This window comes from Leucoraja erinacea, chromosome 3, assembly GCF_028641065.1.
Source record: "Leucoraja erinacea ecotype New England chromosome 3, Leri_hhj_1, whole genome shotgun sequence".
Classification (NCBI taxonomy): Eukaryota; Metazoa; Chordata; class Chondrichthyes; order Rajiformes; family Rajidae; genus Leucoraja; species Leucoraja erinaceus.
The window spans coordinates 90,840,197-90,855,223 of NC_073379.1; the positions used below are offsets into that span (position 1 = coordinate 90,840,197).

At 41.7% G+C, this 15,027-nt stretch overlaps 1 protein-coding gene across 3 annotated transcripts in view; it reads right to left on the reverse strand.

The window, feature by feature from the left end:
* Window positions 1-352: 352 nt before the first annotated feature.
* The window catches only part of LOC129695819 (AP-3 complex subunit sigma-1), an 89,407-nt gene continuing 74,732 nt past the window's right edge, over window positions 353-15,027 (reverse strand). The window contains exon 6 of one of the 3 annotated variants that reach the window (XM_055633167.1): window positions 353-1,702. In XM_055633167.1, coding sequence (XP_055489142.1) covers window positions 1,574-1,702 — 129 coding nt within the window. In that variant the 3' untranslated portion in view covers window positions 353-1,573. Of the gene's footprint in view, window positions 1,703-6,124; window positions 8,487-15,027 lie in introns of those variants that run through there. The other 2 variants (XM_055633169.1, XM_055633168.1) reach the window with 2 other exon arrangements.

Genomic DNA, 15,027 nt, shown 5'->3' on the forward strand with positions numbered 1-15,027 from the left:
CACAACTTAAAAGTTGTAGGACAACTTGTTCTATTTGTTTGTTTGTGCACGTCGGGTTGATTGCATTAGTCGAAACAGGGTGGACCACGTGAAGGTTGCAATCTCACACCCCTGTAAAAGCAATGCAAGAACAATACAATTTATTTATTTGTTTATTATGCACTGCTTTATGCTCTTAGGAGGCGGCAAATAAAATTGGTCTCTTCCACACAGCATCATTTATCCAGCTGCATGTTTCTTGTTCATAAAGCATGTTGCAAATTCCTTTTGGCTTATATACTTCATGCATTTCACTAATATGCAGATTAATCAGTGTTGTTTTAAAATGTTAATAACTTCAGATTACAAACCATCAAGGGAAAGTAAATATAACTTTATTAACCATATAACAAATAAGGTGATACAGTTATAAGCTATATTATGCTGCACAATATATAAATGTATTCACTACTTTATGTATATTCTGCTGCAATGAAATTAAATATTTTTTTCAGGTTGTAAATATGTTTATTTTCAAAACATTTCAAGTTGTAGTATTTAGCCATTATAGCCAGTCTTTAAATTCCATCTAGGCAGACTTCTCTTGATTAAATCCTTTTTGGCTCAATAGGTACTTTCTTTCCTTCATCATTAAAAGTCATTTTTGAATTTGTCAATAACTTCAAGTAAAATTCAGTCATAAATGCTATATTTCTAAACAATGAATATTTCAATTGTTCGTTTTGTACAAGTAATGCATTGTGCTTAATGGGCTAGCATTTCCATTATAAAAATTAAACAACTTTTAGAAACCATAGGTCACACCTACAATAGGTGCAAATCTTGTTCATAAACCGGTATGTGTTTGAATTAAGATGGAACTTAAACCTTGCATCCCGGGCAAGCCAAGCTTTAAAAGCTTATTTTTGCATTTTTAAATTGAATGTCAAACCCCTTGTTATTTTGTCTTTAACCTCATCTGATAACGTCAGCATTGAGTATAAATGCACGTGAAGCTATCAGGAATACAAAGACAACAAAATATTGGAAATGACTTGTTTGCCGACGCTGGATTCTACAACAAATTCTGAATTGAAAAAGATAACAATCTTCACATTTGAAGATCTGTTGCATTTCTTTTTAAACTATCATAATACTGCAAGTGAGAACCTTAAGAAAATGTTCATTAGCTCCACTATACAACAGATTTCTAAATAAATACAAATATTCCCAAAATAGTCAGAGTGTTTTTTTTACTGTTTATATGGATTCCATCAGATATACAAAGAATAATTGATAGCACAGATTGTACAAAGTCACTGTGTCTTAAATAATTACCTTAAATAGCAGCCAGCACACAATAAAAAGTCACTTCAGAGAGCACTGGAATGTCAATGTAAATGTAACATTACACAGGAAACTGGATATAAAATAAATCAAGCACAACAAAATGCTTTTTATGTTTTACTGGTGCAATGTAGGATATAATTTCCCAACGTACCTTTTGATACTAATTAGATATTTAATTTGGTAGACAGTTTCATGGTAAACCTTGATTAGAAAATATTCCAAACTGGAAGCCGAGGTTGTTTTCTCATTTAAATGAGGGCAGGTTTGGCACTTTAATGCTGATGTCTCCTATGTTAATATTTCGAGGCATTTCCGGAAGATTCATATTTTTTACTGCTGACACAGCCCTGGCTGGAGCTCCCGCAAGACCAGCCTAAACAAGGACGCAAATATTAAAAAATTAGAAGAGTATTTAACGACACAAAATAAGTTTTCAGAAATATATTCTTGAAGGGTGGATTGAGAACAGTGAGTTATTTTTCATTGTTCATTGCTTGCAACAAATGAAAAATGCTTTATTTTAAGATAATTTTGACATTGACAGCAAATAGTGGCTCCTAACTTTTGAAATAATATGGGACATTTACGCGCATTATATTCATAGTTTGTTCCTTAACCAGACTGGAAAGTTGCCTCAGGCACCTGAAATAAATCAATTGAGTTATTGCAGTGACTTAAACAGGTAATACACTCTACAGCCCAAGAATATTTTGAGAACAAACAAAAAATGTTGTATTTTGCATTATTACAGATGTAAAAATAGAATGTTTTCACAAGATATATTTAGTATTGTCTGCAAAAAGGATTTATCATTGTTACTGAAATGTCAATGTTTCCAGCGACAATATCCAAATTGCTCTCTTATAAGAGAAGCAAAGTATTATTTAAAATTTTTGACGAACAAATCATGGAGTTATATGGACGCTTAGTCCCACCTTGTCCATTCCAGCCAAGTTGTTGTATTGGGCTAGACAACGCTATCATCATTTGGCTCAGAGCCCTTTAAAACCTTAGTTTTAGTTATCTTCGACATCTAGTCTATGCTTGGCTTCTCCATGTAGAGGAGGCCACATGAGCATCTGAATGTACTATGAGCTCCAAAGTAGAGGAGCACATGAATGCAGTGGAGCAGGTTGGAAAAGGCGCAGGTAAACCTCTGCCTCGTGGAAGAGCTGTTTAGGATTCTGGATGGCAGTGAGGGAGGAGGTGAAATGAGGAAATTTACCACTGACTTCTGTAAACCCAGCAATCCACAGCTACCTCAACTATACATCCTCCAATATAGTCATCTGCAAGGTTGCCATCCCAATTTCTCATCCCTGTGACATCTGTTCTCGAGATGAAGCTTCTCCTTTAGAGCTTCTGAAATGTCCTCCTCCTTCTGGAAACATGACCAGTTGATAGAGTCCTTGCATGCATTTCTTCCATTTTCTACATATCTGCTGTCTTCCTTCACTCTCCCAGACGGAGCGGCAATAGAATTCCCTTGGTTTTTACATATCACAATATTAGTTTCTGCAACCAACATCCCGGCTTTCACCATTTCCGTCAGCTCCAAACATGATCTCAACCTCAGTCACATCTTCCCTTCTTCCGCCACTTTCTACAAGGACCACTCTCTTTCACCTCCTGGTCTGCTCATCCCTCCCACCCACTCCGCATCAACTGGCGTTTTCCCTTGCAATCATAAGTAACACCTGTCTACCCACCTTATTCCCAGCTACCATCCAGGAACCTAAAGACCCCAGGACCAAGTGACAGAGGGTCACCTGTACTTCTGAAGGCACATACTGTATTTGCTGCTCACAATGTAGCCTTCTCTACATTGGAGAAGCCAAGCATAGACTAGATGACCAACTTTGTGGAGCACCAACTATTTGCAGTGGCCACCTTGTGCTTTCAGTTGTATGCCATTTTAACTTTCCTTCACATTCTCATGCTGATCCATCTATCATTGGCATTCTCCTCTTCTACAGAAGCCAAACACAAATTGAAAGAACAACATCTCACATTCTGCTTGGATAGCTAAAACCAAAGGTATGAATATTGAATTCTCCAATTTCAGGCAAGCTACACCCTTGATGATTTCTCCCACATATCTAGTTTCCTTCTCTCTTTATCTACATATCCCATCCCCTCCACTCCTCTCCCCCACCTGGTTCCATCTGCACATCCGCTCCCCATCTGATTTTACCAATCATCTACCAGCAACACTCAGGCAGCATATATGGAGGGAGGTGGACAGTTGATGTATTGTGTTGAGACCCTTAAGATTGCAGTAGAAGAGAGATAGCTGGTACAAGGAGGTAGAAAGAAGGTATGAGCTGGCAAGTGATATGAGAATCCAGAAAACAAAGAGTTAATTGGCAGATGGAAGAAGTCAAAGACAGAAAGGTCGCTATGGGAAGGAGAACTTAAAACACCTATCAACCTGGAGCTGCAGCAGACTGTGCCAGACAGAACACAAGTGTTCAACAAAGCGGTCACCTAATCTATGCTTGTTATCACCCACATACAAGAGGCCATATTGAGAACCAAATGTGATGGATGAAGTTGGAGGAGGTGCAAGTAACCCATTGTCTCACTAGCAAGGGCTGTTTAGGTCCCTGAATGGAGGCAAGAGAGCAGATGTTTCACCGCCTGCAGATGTCTTGGGAGGGGCAGGAATGACCAAATCTGGAAGTTATGGAGAGAATGGTCTTTGAGGGAAAAACCCAAAGTGATGGTCAGGAAAAAAGTGTCTGGTAGTGGGATCATGTTGCAGCTGGTGGAAATGTTGGAGAATGATGTGTTGGATGCAGAGGCTGGTGGGGTGAAAAGCAAAGACCAGAGGATCTTTATTCTATTGCTCAAGGGGTTCCATTGATCTTCAAGGGATATTCTTACCATTTATACTGTTCCAACAACAACCAGTCACTTGTAGACATGTCCATTTCATACAATCCCACCAATGGGTTATCAGAGCAAAGACTAAACCCATTTGGATAAATGCAAAAACAAGAAATGGTCAGAGCTTATTTCTTTAGCCAATAAATGCCTAATAAATTAAATAAATATTCGTAGGCTGTGCATTATTATACATAGGGAGAGGTAGGACTTACAACAATCTCAGTCAACTTTGCTGTGCTTCCCTCCGTTACAATTTCAAACTTTAAAAATTCAATATTTTTATAATCTAGAATAGGGGCCTCCAAACCTTTCAACAGGAGGGTCACATTATATATTTGGCACATTTTTGCAGGCCGTAGGAAAAAAATAAAGAATTGTCAGTTTTATAAATTTAATGAACTCAAAAAAGAACTTAAGTAAAACAAATGGAAGAAATTCCAAACAAAACTTGTAGCCATCAATCAAGGTTAACCAATGTAATCATAAAGTTTTATGCAACCATATTAATGGGAAGGGGGGGAGAACTGCTGTTTTGTTGATTTTGACAGTGGTTGTGCTGCCGACTGGGGCCGGGCCCTGTGTAAGTGGTGGGGAGAACCTCCAGTTCTCGCTGTAAACACAATCCTCCTGAAGTTCAGTCTACCCGAGGGGGTTTGCCGTTGGAATCACAACAATTGCTTTACCTGGGGGGTGGGCTCCTGCTTCGGGCAGCTGAAGCCAGCCCTGTGTGTGTGGCATGTGTGTCTGTGTATTGAGGTGTGAGACACCGAAGGCAACAGCGGTTGCGGGATTCGCGCGGTGGCCGGAGGGTTACTATCAATCATTCGCTTCTCCAGGCGAGTCTCCAGCTTCTCCCGTTGTATCGGGGCGAATTTGTTTGAAAGGAATTCTTCACCCTCCCCTCCTTCTCGGGTTTCTGTCAGCTGCCGCGCCAATCCCCCGGCGGACACTGGAGGCACAGCCCAAGGAAGGAAAGGCTTGGTACCAGCACAGACTCCACCGAATCCTGCTCCACCGCTCCACACCGCAAAGCCAGCGAGCGCCTCGCACAATCTCTCCTTCCACCGATCTTTAACCCCTGCAGCCCCGGAGTTCCTTCCAACGCTTTGGAGCGGATAAGATGTGGCCCGCCATCCGCTCAGCCATGGGTCCTGGCCCCTACGCAGAACCAGGTTGCCGACCCCTGGCCAACAGCAAACTGACGCGTAAGTTCCCGAGCTACCACAGAACCCGCTAAATAGCCTGCCGCACGGAACGTATTAAGAGCTTGCTGCAGGCCGGATAAAATCTCGTGGCGGGCCGAACGTGGCCCACGGGGTATAGTTTGGAGATCCCTGATCTAGAAGATCATACTAACCTGTGTAGACACAAAATGCTGGAGTAACTCTGGAGAGAAGGAATGGGTGATGTTTCGGGTCAAGACTCTTCTTCAGACTGATGTCAGGGGAGTGGGCGGGACAGATATAGAATGTAGTAGTTGGAGAAGGTACCAAGTGGTGGGAGAACTGGGAAGGGGGAGGGGATGGTGGGAGAGAGGGAAAGCAAGGGCAAATTGAAGTTAGTGAAGTCATACCCCAGCAGTATAAATATTGAAGGTACACAAAAAAGCTGGAGAAACTCAGCGGGTGCAGCAGCATCTATGGAGCAAAGGAAATAGGCAACGATTCGGGCCGAAACCTTTCTTCAGACTGATCGGGGGTGGGGGGGCGGGGAGAAGAAAGGAAAAAGGAGGAGGAGCCCGAAGGCTGGGGGATGGGAGGAGACAGCAGGAGGGCTGAGGAAGGCGAGGAGACAGCAAGGACTAACAAAATTGGGAGAATTCAATGTTCATGCCCCCAGGATGCAGACTCCCCAAGCGGAATATGAGGTGCTGTTCCTCCAATTTCCGGTGTTGCTCGCTCTGGCCATGGAGGAGACCCAGGACAGAGAGGTCGGAATCGGAGTGGGAGGGGCAGTTGAAGTGCTGAGCCACCGGGAGGTCAGGTTGGTTATTGCGGACCGAGCGGAGGTGTTCGGCGAAATGATCGCCCAACCTCCGCTTGGTCTCACCGATATAGATCTGCTGACATCTAGAGCAGTGGATGCAATAGATGAGGTTGGAGGAGATGCAGGTAAACCTCTGTCGCACCTGGAACAACTGCTTGGGTCCTTGAATGGAGTTGAGGGGGGAGGTAAAGGGACAAGTGTTGCATCTCCTGCGGTTGCAAGGGAAAGTGCCCGGGGAGGGTGTGGTACGGGAGGGAAGGGAAGAATTGACAAGGGAGCAGTCCTTGCGGAAGGCAGATATGGGGGGAGATGGGAAGATGTGGCGAGTGGTGGGGTCACGTTGGAGGTGGCGAAACTGACAGAGGATTACTTGTTGTATATGACGGCTGGTGGGGTGAAAGGCGAGGACTAGTGGGACTCTGCCCTTGTTGCGAGTGGGGGGGGATGGGGAGAGAGAGCAGTGTTGCGGGGTATGGAAGAGACCCTGGTGCGAGCCTCATCTATGGTGGAGGAGGGGAACCCCCGTTCCCTGAAGAATGAGGACATTTCAGATGCCCTGGTGTGGAACGCCTCATCCTGGGAGCAGATGCTGCGTAGACAGAGGAATTGGGAGTAGGGACTGGAGTCCTTACAGGAAGCAGGGTGGGAAGAAGTGTAGTCCAGATAGCCATGGGAGTCAGTGGGTTTATAGTGGATGTCGGTCAGAAGTCTATCACCTGCAATGGAGATAGTGAGGTCAAGGAATGGTAGGGAAGTGTCGGAAATGGTCCAGGTGTATTTGAGTGCCGGTTGGAAGTTAGTGGTGAAGTGGATGAAGTCAGTCAGTTGTGTGTGGGTGCAGGTGGCACCTAAGCAGTCGTCGATGTAGCGGAGGTAGAGGTTGGGGATGGGGCCCTGGTACGTATTGAACAAGGATTGCTCGACGTAACCGACAAAGAGGCAGGCATAGCTGGGGCCCAAGCGTGTGCCCATTGCTACGCCTTGTATTTGGAGGAAATGGGAGGAGTCAAACGTGAAGTTATTGATAACAAGTGTTCTTTCCTTTGCAGTTTTAACTCTCAACATATACAAATATACATTTAAGTTGAAGAGTTCATGGCCACCATGGAAGTCATCCTATTATTCCATAGAAATTGAGGATAGCAAAGCAAAGTGATAGACATCGCAAATTGAAGGCAATTAAAAAAAAAATTAATGTAAGCAAATTCTCACGATGCATTCAGGAATTATAAAATTATTTGCACATATACCCTCCAACAAGACTAACTAATCATGCATGTTCATGCAGTTCAAGCAAAGGGATCACCAATCACGTTAACATTTTCTGGAAATTCATCTGCAAGAGATCAGCTAACATTATAAAAAGTATTGCATAGAATTAATACTATGGATACCGCAAGTTTAAAAATATTAAATCATTCAGAACAATGACAGGTTGAGAATTAGAGAACACCATTAATGTGCGTAATATGCAGAGGGATGGAATTTTTAAAATTGGAATTAAAATGGTCTTTATGTAAATTGATGTTACAAACTAAAATGAGTTTATTGCAAAATGTTCAAGAAGCACTGAACAGATGACCAAGAAAAGCGAGGAAAATGTTCAAATAAAATAGAATTTGGTAAACCAAATAAAAATATTACATTGAAAATTTAGATGACAACTCACTATAGAAAAGTTACAAATTAGGTACAGAAAATTTGATAGGTTCTTGAAGAAAAATAAAAAAACACGATTAACAGCCAGATTTTAGATAAACATCCCTGCATGAGAATTAATGAATGGAGAATTTTACTGCATAGGTTGTTTTAGTCAGAATTATAGATGAATGCGTAACTGTAAATGAATTTGGCAAGTTAAACCATGCTCTCTTAAAATCTCCTCATACACAAGCATTAGTTAAATAATGAATGAAAATCATAATGGTCACGAGTGATTAATGTTCCTAGTCTGATGATACACTCCAAAGATTATACTGCATGCATGCAATTACAAGATAGAGAAAACAAAATGAAGTCTGCAAGTAGGAGAACAAAATAAGGAGAAGCCTATAGGAAGAATTAAAATACTTTAACATTTATACCTCATAACATCCCTAGCATGAGGCATATGATAATGAGGTTCCCATACAAGTGACCCATAACTCTGATGACATCATTTTGCTTTCTATTTGTGAACAACAAGAGGAGGAGTTATTGTGGGCCATTTAAAGGCAGCAGTACCTGAGAGATTATAGTAACAGAATCTATCTGTCCTGTCTGGGAGATTGAAAGATAAAGGTCTGTAAGAGAGAAGAATGGAAATTGCTAGAAAGGTCACCTGTTTTTGGAAAGTGAAGAATAACTTCAAGATGACTAAGGAATAAAAAGATGTACTTTATAATGTTATACACAAATAACTAGAGAATGGCTCGAATCAGTCCAATATCAGACCTTCTCCCCTCCCATTTCACTCAACAAAAAGTATGGACACAGTATGTTCCATAGTTTGCTGCTCCAGTACTTGATCCGTAAAACATTTATCTTTTATGTGAAACAGCAAATGACAGTTTACTATATGTACATCATGAAACAAATTGCGGCAAAGTTCAACCGTGTCCCCCCTCCAGCTGAAGTCACTGAATCACAATCAGGAAAAATGAAATCTCTCCATTCGATTCAGAACCAACAAGGTCAGAAACAGGTCATTTAATACTACAGCTCCCCATTGATCAAATGCTGGAACCTTTCTACTCTAACACTCTTAACACTAATCATTGGGGATTATGCAGGAAAATATACCAACCCCATTCAACAGAGAAGCCAAAAGCTCTTGCAATATATCTTGTATAAATGTGATAGGATATTTTACCTTTGAATACCCATCAGCTACAGAATGCTGTGATTGAGAAATTCACTTGGAAATATCCAGACATTTACATTGAATGCAAGCCAAGTTGTGAGAGAACAGAGATAAGTGCTTTGAAGCCTTCAAATGGCAGACTTAAAATTTCTATTTCCTAATCCTGCTCCTCTAACAGCTAAACTTGAAGACAATTTAAACGGTTTAATGTTTACTCCGAATCAGTGACACTATATGAAATTCATGCAGCCTGTCACTTTACTATGGGTTTGTAGAAAGAACAGCAGTAATGGATCTTAGCCCTTCGGCGGTAAATTCTGTCCGAGTTTTTTGATCAATTTGATCCAGGGAGAGATATCAACTCAATGGCCAAATCATCAAAAGGAGGACATTTCTCAACGTTCTAACTCCCCCAACATTATAACCCCATGCTTTATAAAATTGCTAAGATGCTTCAAATCCATATACTCTCTCTGTAAGTAATCTCTTACTGCATTTTAATGAATCCTTTATTGGGGCTCAAACAGTCTTAGTATTTCAGCTCCAGTTTTAAGAAAACAATTTATAAATGGAGCACTCACCTGGATTTTGTTACTGGCAAAGCAGTTGATCTTCTTGTAACCTGGCTGCATGCAAAGATCTTGATGATTCACTGATCTTAAAACTGATAACAAGTTGGCCAGTGTGCAAGTGAGAAATACCGAACACATGATATCAGTGAGATGTGGCATAATGAAGATTCAACTAAGAATCACAATTTAGAATTGCCATTCTGTCCTGTTTGTTTTACAGTCTGATCTAAACAACTTTGGACAAAATTCTAGTAAGAGTGTTAAAAGTTACGAGAAGGTAGGAGAATGGGGTTGAGAGGGAAAAACAAATCAGCCATGATCGAATGGCAGAGCAGATAGGAGCAAAATTAGGTCATTCAACCTATGCCTAATGATCTAAATAAGAAAGTAGAATCAACAATCAGCACCAGCATACTGTAATAAGGAGGCAACTTTTATGGACTGATAGAACATCTAAAGTACTGAGTGGGTGAGCTTCGAAAGAATGATAGCCTGTAATGATCCAAAATTAAAAGTGCAACTACATGTATTCATTTTACTTCTGACTTACTAATTATTTTACTAATTATTTTATTTCCCTTTCCCCTCTCCAAATATCTTTGACTTCAACTGTGTTTTTCATGTCTGTCCATATTTAGGGCAAGTCAGGTCATTTTGGAAATAAAGCAGAACAAAAGTGAATCTGGGAGCAACCATCTCTCCCTCCAATAGAAGCACGCAGCAAAACAATTCTCACTCACAAAGAGAAAGTTATTCAAGAGATTTCTGCAGAAAGGTTAGATCAAAGGCGACTTGTAAAGCAGAATAATGATTTTATTGGCAGCAATGATGTGGATCAATCCTGAAGAGAACAATGTTCAGGAACCATTTAACAAGCTACTTTTTGTCTCTATCCTGACCACAGTCAAGGCAAAGGAACTTAAATCTGAAAAGTTTATTGATTGCATAAACAATTTATATTTTTAAGAACTTTGAGATGCATGAGAAAAGGGCATTTAATACTGTGGCTTATGTGAAGCTCATTTCATATTGCCTAAATTAAAAATGCACTCTCAACATTTGCACATAATTGCAAATGTTTTAGAATATGGAAGGTACAATAGAAGTTTAGTTCTCACTTGGTACCAAATTACTTGATCTTGCCATAGTCTGCAAATAGTCAGAATTTGGCATTGGATTTGGATGTCACAGAGAAGTCCTAACCTTTTTCTTTTAAACTTCACAGTAGCCTAGTATCTCATTTATATTAGATGTTCCGGTCAGTTTTATGAGGGCTAGTTATTGGAAACTACAGGTTTGCCATGACAAAGGACTGAATAATTTACAACTGTATTCTATAGAATTTTGAGAGATAATTACATTTAGTGATAACAAATTTCCTACAGAAAAAGAATGGACGCAGGAATGATGCTTCTCCTGGCTGAGGCATTTAGAATAACGGGCCACAGTCTCAGATAAGGTAGAGGTCATTTAAGAGAAAAATGAGGGGAGATTTCGTGGGGAGAATTTTGAAATGTTCTACCCTGGAGGGCTGTAGACATACAATAATTGAGTTAATACAATATCAAGATTGATGATTTCTGCATATCAAGGGAATCAAGAGATACAGGGATAGGGCAATAAAATAGAATCGCGATAGCTCTACCATCTGGTGGAGCAGGCTCAAAGAGACTGATGGCTAAGATCTGCTCCTCATTTGTTGTTTCTCATTTTCTTTTGGTACCTATTGGTACATTTTGTGTGTCAATGCAGAAGTAAGCAGAGCAATAATTCACAAATTCCACAATAAATTACATCAACCAAATGACAGACAAGAGTTCTTAGTCATAATAAATAACTGATTGAAAGACAGGATGATATAAAGGAATGAACATTTGACTGAATAAGAATGATACATACCTGTGATGCACTTCTGGCCCTAAAGACAGGAGCTTCCCTCAAAGTTGGAAGCCAAATACTATTAGATTGAACTTTACAAAGAATTGTGTGGCACTAATCCAGCTTGCTGTCAAGCTAATCATCTTAAAAACATTTTGATCATAAAATGTCCAAAACACAGCGTTTTAAATCATTCACGAACATTTGATAAAGCAAAGCAAGTGCAGATACCATGTATAGAGTTTTTCCCCCAAAAGTAAAATGAATAACAGTATAGTGATTAACCAAACAATACTTTCTATTATAAACAAAGAACATTACCAAGACAATGCAGGACAAATCCAATCCAGCTCACTATCACCCAGTGTACTCGTGATCACTATTGAGGTGATGGAAGGCATCATCCACAATCCTCTCAAGCTGCACTTAAAACCCGCTATTTTGCATTTTACAGGTACACAGCTCTACACCATGTCACACTAATCATATGAATTCCATCCTAAAGTTAAAAGTGGGATGTTCAAATACATTTGCAAATACTAAGTTAAACTGTGTGGGGAGGAACTGCAGATGCTGGCTTAAGCTGAAGATAAGACACCAAATGTTGGAGTAACTCAGCAGGACAGGCAGCATCGCTGGAGAGAAGGAAGGGGTGGCGTTTCGGTCGAGACCCTTCTTCAGACTGAGAGTCAGGGGAAAAGGAAACAAGAGATCCAGACAGGGATTTAGAGAGATATAGAAAAAATGAATGAATGATAATGCAAAAAAGTAACGATGATAAAGGAAATAGGCTAAACACAAATTGGAGGACCAGCATCTCATATTTCACCAGCAGCTTACAACCCAGTGGCATGAATCTGATTTCTCAAACTTCAACTCCTGAATTCCTCCTCTCTCCGTCCCTTCCCCACCCAAGTCGCACCAGCATCTCGTTCTCGCAGAGCAAATCTCTAATAATTGTGTGTTTCCTGTCATCGTCACTTTTTTGCATATCTTTCATTCATTTATTCAAAATCTCTATGTCTCTCTCTCTCTCTCTCTCCCTCTACATCCCCGTATTGATCTCTCATTTCCTCCCCCCGGCTCTCTTTCTGAAGAAGATTCTCGACCCGAAATGTCACCCATACCTTCTAGCCATAGATGCTGCCTGTCCCGCTGAGTTAGACCAGCATTTTGTGTCTATCCTGTTAAACTCTATGCTGCATCCAGCGAGACCTAGATAACCTTCAATTATGAGCTGACAAGTGGTAGTACCATTGTGCCATAAAAATGATGGGCAATGATAATCTCCAAATTCCCCATTATCTACATCCTGTGGGTCACCACACACAAGAAATAAAGCTGTCTGCTTGAACGGTTTCTCTTCTACCACCCTTAATAATCATCCCCTCTGCCATCAGAGCACAGTGGCAGCAGTGGTACCATCTACTAAATTGGTTATTTGCCTGGATTACTTGAATGCATCACTGAGAATCCGATGATTAACGAGACTCAGGTCCTACACCACTGTGACGGACAAGGTCAGCATAGAAATTCCACCAACTAAGTTTCCCACAAACGTAAGTACTGGGTTAAGATGCTGGAAATCCCAATTCTACATCACCGTGGCAGTAGTTGTAAGAGAGGGACTGCAGTGGCGACAACTGCAGAGATGATAGCTCAACAATATCTCAAAAGGAATTAAGGATGGACAATAATTCCAGCTTTAACATCATTGGTCAAATCTTGACAATAAAATAAAAATAATTCTTAAGACCCTCCGTTAGCTCCAAAATGTGAGCTGCAAGCAGAGTTATTTGGGAGCATCATAGTTGCTTACAGGGACCATGAATTCTCCCTATTTTGCCTTGCCACAGAGATGCTATTCTTAATAGGCATGTTGAAATCTCCCATAACAACCACAGCATTACTTTTACTACATGCCAATTTTAACTCCTGATTCAACTTGCGCCCTATGTCCACGCTACTGTTTCGGGGCCTGTAGATTAGGACCTTTTTAGCCTTATAATTCCTTAGTTCTATCCATACTGACTCCACATCTCCTGTTTCAACATCACCCCTTGCAAGGGACTGAATTTCATTTCTCACCAGCAGGGCAACCACGCCCCCTCTGCCCACCAGTCTGTCTTTTCGATAGGAGGTATACCCTTGAATATTCAGTTCCCAGCCCTGGCCCTCTTGCAGCCATGTCTCTGTAATTCCCACAACATCATATTTGCCAATTTCTAACTGAGCTTCAAGCTCATCCACTTTATTTCTTATACTTCGCGCATTCATATACAACACTTTGGCCTCCGTATTCACGTCCCCCCTCGCACCGCTCGCAATTGGCCCTAACCTTACTCTTTTATCGCTTCTCGAACTTTCCTTCCCATTAATCCGAGAATCTTTTGTAATTTTTCCTGTAGTCACTTCCCTTTCAACTCCATCTTTATACTTCCAATTTGTCAATCCCTCCCCCCTACTATTTAGTTTAAATTCACACGTGTAGCACTAGCAAACCTGCCTTCCAGAATGTCAGTCCCCCTCCAGTTAAGGTGTAACCCGTCCCTTTTGTACAGGTCTCCCCTACCCCAGAAGAGATCCCAGTGGCCTATAAATCTAAATCCTTGCTCCCTGCACCAGGCCCTCAGCCACACATTCAGATCCCCTATCTCCCTGTACCTATCCTCACTAGCATGAGGTACTGGAAGCAATCCAGAGATAACCACCCTCAAAGTCTTGCCTTTCAGTCTTCGTCCCAACTTTCTAAACTCATGTTGGAGAACCTCCTTCCTCTTCTTCCAGATGTCGTTTGTGCCTACGTGCACAACTACTGCCAGCTGTTCACCTTCTCTCTCGAGGATGTTCTGAATTCGGCTTGTGACATCCTGAACCCTGGCACCAGGGAGGCAACAGACCATCCTTGCGTCTCGTCTGCTCCTTGAACAACGGAGTCACCGACCACTAGGGCTCTGCCCGACGTTGGTCTCGCCGGTCGAGTCCCATCTCTAGGATTGGAACCACCGACGTGTCCGCCGCTCGGACTGGAAACATCGTCTCCCATGACAGTTCCCAAGAGGGCATACCTGTTTTCATTAGGTACAGCCACCTGGGTCTCCTGCGCTCCACGATTACCAGCCTTTCTCTCAGTCACATACCTTCGTTCTTCCCGTACCCTCAGCGTGACAACCTCACTGTAGGTCCTGTCCAGGAAACTCTCGTTTTCACGGATGGCCCCTGAGGTCATCCAGCTGCTTCTCCAGTGCCCCAACACGGTCCTTCAAGAACAGAAGCTGGACGTACTTGCCACAGTTGTAGCAGCCACCGGCTCCATCCATGTCCCTGGGCTCCCACATTCTGCAAGCATCACTCCGTCTCATCTGTCCTGTCATGTGTTCACCGCGTCCCGTCCCCTCGAGCTTTTTGCATAGCCTCCCCTCCTCGCCAAAGACTCTCGAGCCAAAGACTCACACTTTACTCACAAGGCCACACCCTCACTGCCGTCTTGCTTATATTGACTGATAAATTGCCTGATTTACAACCAAATTC